The sequence below is a fragment of the Pagrus major genome, chromosome 19, assembly GCF_040436345.1.
Source record: "Pagrus major chromosome 19, Pma_NU_1.0".
NCBI classification, from domain to species: Eukaryota; Metazoa; Chordata; class Actinopteri; order Spariformes; family Sparidae; genus Pagrus; species Pagrus major.
The window spans coordinates 25,785,628-25,796,994 of record NC_133233.1 but is presented as its reverse complement, the minus strand read 5'-3'; the positions used below and the strand labels follow the sequence as shown (position 1 = coordinate 25,796,994).

At 41.8% G+C, this 11,367-nt stretch overlaps 1 protein-coding gene across 1 annotated transcript; it reads left to right on the top strand.

Annotated features, from left to right (window-relative positions):
• Positions 1 to 4,208: 4,208 nt before the first annotated feature.
• Positions 4,209 to 7,595, top strand: mc4r (melanocortin 4 receptor). The gene has a single exon (XM_073488641.1). It carries the CDS (start codon positions 4,739 to 4,741, stop codon positions 5,717 to 5,719), a length of 981 nt encoding a protein of 326 aa, XP_073344742.1. The 5' UTR covers positions 4,209 to 4,738; the 3' UTR covers positions 5,720 to 7,595.
• Positions 7,596 to 11,367: the final 3,772 nt, after the last annotated feature.

Below are 11,367 nucleotides of genomic sequence, written 5' to 3'. Positions count from 1 at the left end.
CTCTGTTAATGTCTGTTTTTCTTGAGGTTCTGATATAGCGGTTTATTCGCCATCATTTCCCCAGTAAACACACCAACCTCTTTGACCTCCTTCGTGGTCGCCTGTTGCTTTTCTCTGGGTCACTCATCCTCCGGAGCAGCTCTTTGCTGCCAGAGTGTCTCTGGGCTCCTTACAGACGAAAACAGACACTTGAGGTCCCACCAATCTCCCTCACTCTTGTTGTCCAGTGGACTGCCAGGTCCATGGAAATCTCTCCCAGATTTATTCTGTTTTTTGAAAAACTTGTTCGCTGTAATAAGCACAGAGTACCAGGACCATGAAGCAATTAAAGGCTTTCTTCGAGGCAAGCCAATCAGATTCAGAGTAGGGCAAGAAAAGCAATGAGATTGATAATAACGCTTCATTATAGCTCATTAGCATGCAAGTATTTATTTATTTATTCCTGCTGCTACCTGCTGTATGACACTAACCTGAGGACAAACAAATTAATTGACGCTTTTGTGGAGTTGGCGTCGTGCCTGCAAAACCAATGACATTCCCACCAGACACGCTAAACTAAGATGGTAAATGTGGCAAACATTATACCTGCAGAGCAGCATCGTTGTGGGCATTATGAGCCTTTTAGCATGGTGATGTTATCGTTCAGCTCAAAGCTCAGTGGAAAGATCACACCTGCATTTTCTGGATAGTTTGAAAAGGAAAATTAATTATGGGCTTTTGACAAAATATGAAGGGGTCTTACTGATTACTCTGTCAGCACACATTTGTTAACCATTATCAGACAGGTGTTGACTACATACTGTTCAATTCACTGCACCTCAAGTATGTATTGATGAATTAGAAAAGCTTTTTAAAATTGGTTTGCATCTGTGTTTCTTTCACAATCTGAACAAAACTAAACATAGGGTGGTGTCTCAAACTGTTTGTTTTGATCCTGTAAGCTGCTCTCCATGAGACCGGATTAAAAAGAGACAAAACAAACAAATAAATACCTGCAGGGATTTAAAACTGCATCTGAGTCACTTCATCTCTCAATAAAAATGTTTATCTCCAAAAGTGTTAAACTGTCAAGTTATGCTGTACACAACACGTATTTTTGGACACTATAAACATCACTCACTGATATCTTGGTTTCGCAGCTTTCATTAAAATTACTTGGCATTCTCTTTCATTCACTTCCTGCCAGATTCATTAAGAAAGCAGCCCATGCTGTCAGGTAAGCTGCTCATATTGCTTTGTTTTTCTTTTGTTTTTGTTTTTCTCTAACTCTACATACTGACAGAGGTGGTTAGTAACAAAGTAAAAATACTTTTTCCAGGTATCTGTACTTTACTTGAGTATCTCTGTGACTTTCCCTCTCTACATCTGAACACAAACATCTGAACTTTCTCCTCCTCACATTTTCAAAACAGGCTTGTTACTTTAGTTTGATGTATTTGAGCTGAATTATGGATTATTTTTATTTGGCGTCATCGCACGCCGCCTTCCCAACATCGTAAGACGTAAACAGACAGAGAGGGAGGCTGGAATGGGGAGAAAAGGCGTGTTAGTGTCTCGTATCTGCAGAGATTTTCTTATTTTCTCACTTTGTTGCTGCTCGGGACGCTTTACCAACACAAAATGTGGCTATTTGACGTCCTGGGAATGAGACTCAACAATCAACTATATTTGTGGTGCGTTCAGGTACAGCTGGGACAAATCCTACTGATTCTACCTTTAACTTTAATAGTCTTTGAATTATATTAATATGACGTGAGACTCAGTTAGCTTCGACCACAAATGTCCTTCAGAGGGAGACTTTTTACTCTGATACTCTGAGTACATTTCAGAGCCTGTACTCTATTACTTTTACTGGAGTAAAGAATGTGTCTTTTACCACCTCTACATCTGGGCTTTACACTCATGACTGTCTGAAAGCACTGTTATTAAAATGTCTCTTTCCCCAGGAAACTGAATGTAAATGCACTTATTGTCACGACCTCATCCAGCTGCCAGTATTCATTCTGCCACTTGCTGTTTGCTCAGCCACATACACCTTTTAGATCCAGCAGCTCCCTCCTGCCCTGCACTAACCCCTTCCCAACTATTCCCATCACCTAACCATCTCTGCCCACATGCTCACCATTCCCCAGTTACCTCATTAGTCTTGCAGAATACAGTATATGGCAGCCAACTTTCACTGCCTTGGCCAAATTGTCTAGTTTGTGTTCATCCTACCTTTCCAGCCATTGTTCTGCCTGCATGATCCACGGATTCATGGTTCTCTGCCCAACCCCTCACTCTTAAAGCCTGATCTGGCTGCAGACAGGGTGTCAGAGAGATGTGCAATACCACTGATATCCTTTCCTTACCTTTATTTCCTGTTCCTTTCCTTTCCTTTCCTGTCCCTTCCTTTCCTTTCCTTTCCTTTCCTTTCATTGCTTCATGTTCCTGTCCGTTTCGTTCCTTTCCTTTCCTTTCCTTTCCTTTCATTGCTTCATGTTCCTGTCCGTTTCATTCCTTTCCTTTCCTTTCCTTTCCTTTCCTTTCCTTTCCTTTCCTTTCCTTTCCTTTCCGTGTCTTGTCTTGCCAGTATATAAACAAAAGCTTAATACAGTTACATTCAGTAGGTGTAAGGATGCAGGGAACCCTCGCTGTTTGAACATCAACACACAAACTGAAGCTTGGGCCGATGTGAATCACTTTCCCACGGGCAGTGACAGTGATAAATGTCTGCAATAGATACTATCCCTCTCTCTCTCTGTATCTTGATAATGCCCGCCGGAGCCGAAGACCTCAGTGATTGAAGTCTGTCTCATCTTAGCAGCACATTTCCTCTCCTCTTCTTCAGACCGCCGCTGCAAAACCTCATTATAGTCTGTACTCTGATTAAGTCTCAGATGCTTATTATGGTTTGTGTGCTTACCACAGCAACTCTCATTCCCTCTGGTCGTGCACAGCAGTGAGGAGTGTGAACGACGGTGGCATCTAATTTGTTTCCGTCTGAAGTGAGAGGACCTGCACTGTTGTATTTTTACAGTCGACAAACATCTCAGTGTTATGATCACTTTAACTTCTGGCCGGACCACGTGGCATTTGCTTCTTCACACTCGAAAATCCATATCTAGACACCTTTTCAAACGCGATGGTTATTGTTATGTGGATCAGACTTTTTCATGTGAAAGGGCAACATCATACAGCCTGTTTCCACTCACTCTAGAAACGTCCCTCTAGTGCCAGGGGTCCTCATCAGAAAAACAGTCATATAGGTCGACTGTGAAAGCAGCCTATTACAACCCATGTTCACGTTTCTCATTAGACTGCAACCTCGAGTGGCTGTAGTAATTATTACAGCAGCAAAGGAGGAAGTCAAGTGAAGTAGTATAATGAGGATGCTTGGGTGAAACAAGCAGAGGACTTTCACCCAGGAGATTACCGTTTGTGTCCAGTGTGAAATCAGAAGTCAATGGTGAGTTATTTCAACGCAGTTAATTTACATCAGTACATTACATAACTGAAGTTACATAAGTTACGGGGATATTGTATTTCAAACCACAATGTTGTCCTAAACCTAACAGAGTAGTTTTCTTGCCTACGTGTGAGGCTTGTGCAGTAGTAAATCTTGAATTATAATTATGAGAAATAGCCAAACAATTGTTCTTGACCTTTAACTCACCCATTAGGTTTTCTTTGAATCCAAGTGCATGTTGTTGCCAAATCTGTCTAACCAAGCAGTTTTGTTTTTGGTGACTAAACCTAACGAAATAGTTTTTTTTGGTGCCTAAACATAACCAAACCACTGCCGCTTGACATTGTTAATAACAGTCCAAAAGTCATAACGTGTCATAATATGTGAACTGTTATTAAGCAAGCTTTATTTTAAAAGTCTAACAGGTCGTTTCATATTTATTATTACCATCTTTTTGGGAGTGAAAACGCATTGAAGGTAACTAATTATAGGAATAATGTCTTTATTGTTTTAACTGTTAGGTTTAACCCTAAGCTACTAGATTTTATTTAATGTTTTTTTTGTTTTTTTATATATTTTAACTTCAGCTTAAGGGTTAAAATATGTTGAAAGTGTAATGGTTTCTAAAATCCATTCAGTTTAATTTGCTCATTCATGTGAGTCAAGCCAGAGTGTGTTCCTCCTCCTCCTCCCACCTTATCAGTGAGCGGATAGGACAGAAAACCAACAGGAGGGTTCAGGGGTGTGTGTGTGTGTGTGTGTGATATAATAGCAGAGCGAGCGAGAGAGAGAGAGAGAGAGAGAGAGAGAGGGACGACCACAGCAGCTTATAAAGTGATGATCCGCCCGTGCTCACAGCACGTTGCTTCGCTCTGATCTCTCAGCATCTCATGTTCTTGTGAATCAGTCTCACACACGCTGCTTTCCTGCGCTCACCTTTCTTTCAGCCTTTACTTGTCTTTTTAACATCTTTTCTTTTATAACTTCTGACTAAAGTCTAATTTTCTCCTGAGTGGAGAGATGAGAGGAGAGCTGTGGGATTGTTTTGGGCTGAGAGTAACAACAGCAGCAGATGTCTGAAGAAAATTGCTTTTCTTGGAGAGCCTGAAGGGTGAAGAAGGGAAGAAGGAACAACGGCACAGATTTCTTTCATTCCACCTCAAGGGAGCTGAGCTCGTCCTCCAGACGGGGATGGCTGCAAAGCACAAACGTTGAGATTTTAAAGCTGCTGAGCCAGATGGACATATAAAAGACAAAGAAGCAGAAGAGGGGGAATTTAAAGGAGACATTATGAACAGCACAGATCTCCATGGATTGATCCAGGGCTACCACAACAGGAGCCAAACGTCAGTTTTGCCTCTGAACAAAGACTTACCAGCCGAGGAGAAGGACTCATCGGCAGGATGCTACGAACAGCTGCTGATTTCTACAGAGGTGTTCCTCACTCTGGGCATCATCAGCCTGCTGGAGAACATCCTGGTTGTTGCTGCAATCGTCAAGAACAAGAACCTTCACTCGCCCATGTACTTCTTCATCTGTAGCCTCGCTGTTGCTGACATGCTCGTGAGCGTCTCCAACGCCTCCGAGACCATCGTCATAGCGCTCATCGACGGAGGCAACCTGACCATCCCCGCCACGCTGATCAAGAACATGGACAATGTATTTGACTCTATGATCTGTAGCTCTCTGTTAGCGTCTATCTGCAGCTTGCTCGCCATCGCCATCGATCGCTACATCACCATCTTCTACGCGCTGCGGTACCACAACATTGTCACCCTGCGGAGAGCCATATTGGTCATCAGCAGCATCTGGACGTGCTGCACCGTCTCTGGCATCCTCTTCATCATCTACTCAGAGAGCACCACGGTGCTCATCTGCCTCATCACCATGTTCTTCACCATGCTCGTTCTCATGGCGTCGCTCTACGTGCACATGTTCCTTCTGGCGCGCTTGCACATGAAGCGGATCGCCGCTCTGCCGGGCAACGCGCCCATCCACCAGCGGGCCAACATGAAGGGCGCCATCACCCTCACCATCCTCCTCGGGGTGTTCGTGGTGTGCTGGGCGCCCTTCTTCCTCCACCTCATCCTCATGATCACCTGCCCCAGGAACCCCTACTGCACCTGCTTCATGTCCCACTTCAACATGTACCTCATCCTCATCATGTGCAACTCCGTCATCGACCCCATCATCTACGCTTTCCGCAGCCAGGAGATGAGGAAGACCTTCAAGGAGATTTTCTGCTGCTCTCACACTTTCCTGTGCGTGTGAGCTGCCTGTTGAGTGTCAGCCGAGCTTCGACCCCGACAGCCTCAATGTGAGAATGAAAACCAGTCCGACAAGGACTTTGAGGTGTTTTGAGTTGTAATCCATGTGGACTGATGTGACTCTGTTGTGCCCCCGTGCTCTGGCAGGCGGCTGTAAATGATTAATGAGTAGGGGCGCTCGCCTGTGCTTACGTGAGTCAGGTTGCCTAAGAGGTAGGTTTACAAACACCGTGTAAAATAGTGTACCGCTCTGTAGTGAAATGCTCTTTTGTTTTCGTAGTAAGCGCTGCTCTGAAGTGCAATTTAAAGTGTTACCAGCATAAACACATGCTCAAACTGTGATCCATTCCTCACTCTGAACTCTACCACACATACCCTGTTCTTCACTGTCAAAGAAAATCAACAACACCTCGCTTCTCTGTGAGATCTCTCAGTATCATCATGGTTTATGGCATTAAAATATCACAGCTGCTGAAATGTAGAAACCTAAATGCCACAGTGCATGTACTCTATATGAAACACTGGATATCCAACAAAGTGATTAATATAGTGAATGAAAGACTACCTCTATGTTTCATAACAGAAAGAGCATTTTGCACACTGCAAGCAAAGACACACGTGTCCCTGCTGGCGTGTACTGCTTTTGATTTGCATAACAATGAATGTAAAGATGTGTGACATTTACTTTCAATGAGATCTCATCGATTTTCCCTCTTATATCACATGCCAGTCACGAAGGAGGACAATGAAAGGAACATCCTGCTCCACTAAGGCGTGCTGTTTTGCTGCGATGGAGGTAAAACTATCAGCAAAGAAATGCAAGACCGGGGGATAATAGCTCCCTGCAAGCTGACTACTACTGTGCAGAAAAGAGATGTGATTTTCCGAGCTGTCCTGAAAGGATAAGTGCACTGAGCTTGAGCTTGATTGTTCTAGAAATAACAAAACATGAGCACAAGGACAAAATACAACAATTTAGCTCTTTTCAGTCACAACCACAGACTCTTTTTTTATGCCTACGCACAATATTTATTGACTTTGACCTGAAATGAAAGGTGTTATGATTGTAAAATGACTCAAAAAGTGATATATTTACAAATGATTTGATATTTCCAGAGCAGAATGTGCTTAAAACAGTGTAGAAGAGGTTGAGACTTTAAAATGAGAAAATCAGGAGAATGTCAGTTTACTCAGGCACATAAGGTGGCATTTGATTTGCACCTGCAGATAAAGGGTGGCTTGGCTCCTTTTCTTCTGATGTGTATTCCCATTTTGTTTTTTCTGGCTCATTGACTGTATATTTACACCCAATCTGACCAGGGATGCTGCTTTTAGATAGATTTTTATCCCCAAGTCTGCTGATTTTAATCACTCATGATATATCTGTCGATTTCCAATCAAAGCTCTCGTGATTTTGTGGTTTGTGTAAATATTTGTGTGAACTTTTGCACACGTGGGTCGTTCTCACTCTCAGCATGTGAACATAAAAAAAAGATCTATTTTTCATCATGTTTATGTACCAAGACAGATTTACTGAATGTATTTTTATGTACACGTGTTGTGTTGCTTTTGGATCCTTGCCTTAAATATGTCGCACTGTGATGTAAAGAGCAACCGTCCTCTCTGTGACAGTATAATCAGTCTTTATATGTACAGTCGGTAAATGCTATTTTCAATATTGCCTTATTTATTTATGCCTTTTTAAAACTCAAAGTGCATTTCTAAGCTGCAAGAGGAACTGACGAGAGCAGGATTTCCTTTCAAAGCTTCGCCTGGAATTTGATTCATGTGTGTCGATATGAAGGTGTTTGCTTGAGCCACTGCATCCCGTGTGATTCACCGCAGCAAAAGCAACTTCAATAAATCAAACTGCCTCCTCAGCAACGGCCTCTGTTTGTCAGCTTTTCTCTCGGGATCCAGACTTTAACCTTTACACAAAGACCAGGTTGTTGACTTTTTTTTTTTTTACCAGAACAGAACAAAAACACCCTGAAATCCAGATGTGAAAACAGCCACATGATCAAAAACATCTGTAAGAAGGATGTTAAAATCATAGCTCAGATTATTAATATAATCACATTAATGAAAGTTATTACAGAAACTACTTTTAATTGTGTGATTTCATAGTTTTTGTGACATCACAAGTAAAACCTCTTGTTGATCAGTTAAGAGTGGGTCTGTAATGCACATATTAACCTTGGGGAAATGATTAGCTGTTACCATTCCTTGATATTTATATAAAATTAACCCTTAACAACCATCCCAGTCCAGTACAGGCATGGTTTTGGGCTACAGTCCAAATCTTTTCCCCAAAAACAGTCAGGAGCTCTGTAAGTGCTTCTGGCATTAATCTATAAGAGTTTGAACGCACTGAATTATTCATTATTTTTTCCTCGGCTGAATGTTGAAGTCTGCAGATGACCCGTAACTGCCCCTATTAGCTGGAAAACACAATGTATCCACATCATATTGTCTGACATGGTCCAAATTCAAATTGGATAACCATATCACTAAAAAGACACTTTACACATGACTTTCTGACAAATATCCAGGCGCCTAGGGATAAAAAATGCCATTTTGTGACCTCAAAATACCCCTGCTTGAGAGTAACATGAACATTAAACTCATCATAGTTCTTTATTTCCTCATTTACACTAATTTTTTGGGTATAAAATGGTAAAAAACAAGTGCTCATGGGTGAAAAACAGACTATACAAAGACAAGATTGCATAAAATGACATAAACGTCCAAGCTCGGGGCTTTAAAATCCATTTGAAATCTCATTGGCTACATGACGCATTAATCACCTGGAGGCTGGCATGGAGAGAGGGGGCGGGAACAAGGAGTGGGTCTCCTGTCTTTGAAATCACTCATTGGCTGTTGCAGGCCACTGGGCGGGCATAGACGCTCCTAACCAGTCAAATGAGGCGTCAATCAATAGGTCAGAGTTCTGCAGCCGTCTAAGGTAACTCTGTTTAGCGGTGAAATGGTACTTTGCTTTTAAATAGAGTTTTTTGACAGATAAAAGCATAAAAGAAAGCATTTGCGATTGCTGAAATTGATCTAGTGGACATTTAGGAAAGAGAGAACACAGTTTTTGTTGGAGTTTGATGCACTACTGAAACAACAACGCAGAAAAATATAGCTTAACACAATCAACACTGAACTAAAGACAATGAACAAACAACTGCAAAGGTTCTGACATCCTCCGTACAACCAGCCATTAAACTAGTAACTGTCACCAGACTCCCTCAACAAATTGCTCGATTTTAAGAGTTGTTGAGTGAGGAGAAACTAAACAAACTTTGCAAAACTTGGCCATGACAGTTTCAAAATTATTCATCACTTCTTGTAAATTCGGCATTAAATACAAAACACTGAGATGTTTCTTTCCTTGTAAAAAGTGTGTTTGTTGCAGCTATTTGAACACACTGTTTCAGCTGATTTTAACCATTTACACTAACTTTATGAAAGAAGAAACATTTTATTGATGGTAAACATGCCAGATTTTACAAATACAGTAAACAGTAAACAATGTAGGCTACTTCTTTGATGCCAGTGGAAAAATCCCCAGACTCCCTTTAAAAATCGCTTAATTTTGTGAGTTGCTGAGTTTGGAGAAACTTTATAAACTTTGTGAAACAGATTCTCTGACAAATTCTGAATTATTGCAACCTTGTAACTAATTCGGCAAATGTCCCAGTGATATATGTGTTTATTGCATATAGAACAGCGAAGTGAGATCCAATCACAAGTGGTCATGTCACGTTTAAACCAGGTGTGAATTGACAGGCGTAAAACTGTCCCCTTGTGATCAGATCACTCAGGATGCAGGTTGATAACAATATGAACAGCCTCCATGTCCCCAAGATGTCCTGTGTTTGTGGGGCTGAATGTATTTTTATGCACATCTGACCTAAATATAAGAAACTGGAAATGCTGTTTTTCTTTGTGTGCCAGAAAAAGGTCCCGCAGCGTTTCTCAATTATGATGAATAATTTAAACCAAAGTAAACAAAACATTTATAACTTTGTCGCGTTCGACATTGCTTCGGGAGCATCGGTATGAAAAATGAATATCAGAATGTAATTACGTCTTAATGAATTCACAGATGTCAAACGAAACACTGACTCTGCAAAATATCAGTGATGGTTTGATAAAGCGGTCTGATGAGGGAACGTCGTTTTCAGTTAAATGCATACAAGTTCACGTTGTGCATCCAATCAGTAAGGAATGTGCTTACAAACAGCGTACGGTGAAGGCTGCAGAAGGCAGAATAACATATGAAATCTACTATAAATATAAGGAAGCAGTGACTCAGCGTTCTCCTCTGTTCTTATTCATCTCAGATTGAAAGCCTCAGTTTGGGCCCCATCGTTTCAGATAACTTCCTTTCCTTTTCATTTCTATTTTCCTTTTCCATTTGCTCGGACTTCAGCACACTGGAACAAAATATCAGCTGTATTTCATGCTGTCCTGGTCGTGTCACACAGTCACAAAGAAGCCGACTCCTTTGTGGTCCGTAAAATCTTGAAGGGTGAAGAAAAAAAACACGCAGAATAAAAACGGGCATCCGGTCAGATCTGTGTTTCCACTGGGAGTCAAACTTCTTCGAATTGGAGAAAGGAAGTGACTGACATACCGTGATGTGAATGTGTGAATGACAATCAGCTGTTTCTCTTTCTGTTTTGTAACGGACTACAGGCTCCGCTATTGATTCACCCGACACATCCTCAGACCTGATCAACTAAACGCACCTCTTGCACTCTGCAACGTCCTGAAAACCTGCCAGTTTGCACCGAAGCAACCAGACGAGACGGAGCATCAATCACAATTGCGACGACTCTGTACTTCCGTGTTAACTGTCGGCTTTTTTTGATGTTGCTGGATATAATTTGTAGCGTCTTAAAGTTCCCATGAAGTCAAAATCACAGTTAAAGTGACTTTTTTCACATGTCTGGCAGTGTGTTATTTGTCCAATAAATACTTTCTTTATCTCATGATGCTGTTGTGGATGTGTAAAAACAAGAATGTCGCCAGAGGAGTGTGTTGCTCAGGACTGGACCTCAACGATTACCGTACCAAAACACAACTTTATTCAGTGATTTGAGCGAAATCGGTTCATGTTCAATGGAGAAAATAGATACTAGTAGCTTTGTTGCTGTCATTTAGCTGCCGTTAGCTGGTTAGCTCAGTAAGCAGTCACCACCGGTGACTTGACGAGCTGCGTCGCAGGCAACACCACCAGCCGGCCTGAGTCGAGTTCACACCGCTCCAACTTTCCCCTGCAACGCTCTGCAGCGGTTTCATCGCGTCACAAATGTTTGGTCTGCAGGACGGAGGCTTTAGAGGCCAAGCTGGAGCCTCTCGGGTTACTGAAGTCTGTTAAAAGGCTTCGTACTTCAATTTTCTGCAGCAGTTATTTAAAAAAAACAGATTTAGTAAGTGGAGATTTGTAGAAGAAGCGTAGCATTTTAAACTGTGTGTCTGAGCAACATTGAGATGTAAAGACAGCTCTGACCTTCAGACGATGAGAGAGGTGATGATGATGTTGGTGTCTGATGGTTCACTGAGTTCACAATTCAGACTTGTTCTTTATCTGTCGTGTTTCTGATTTTCCTCCGAGCACAGCTGACTCACACTTCACGACAG

What these genes read in the sequence shown, in the direction of transcription:
- mc4r (XM_073488641.1), top strand. Translation starts at nt 4,739, where the DNA reads ATGAACAGCACAGATCTCCATGGATTGATCCAGGGCTACCACAACAGG.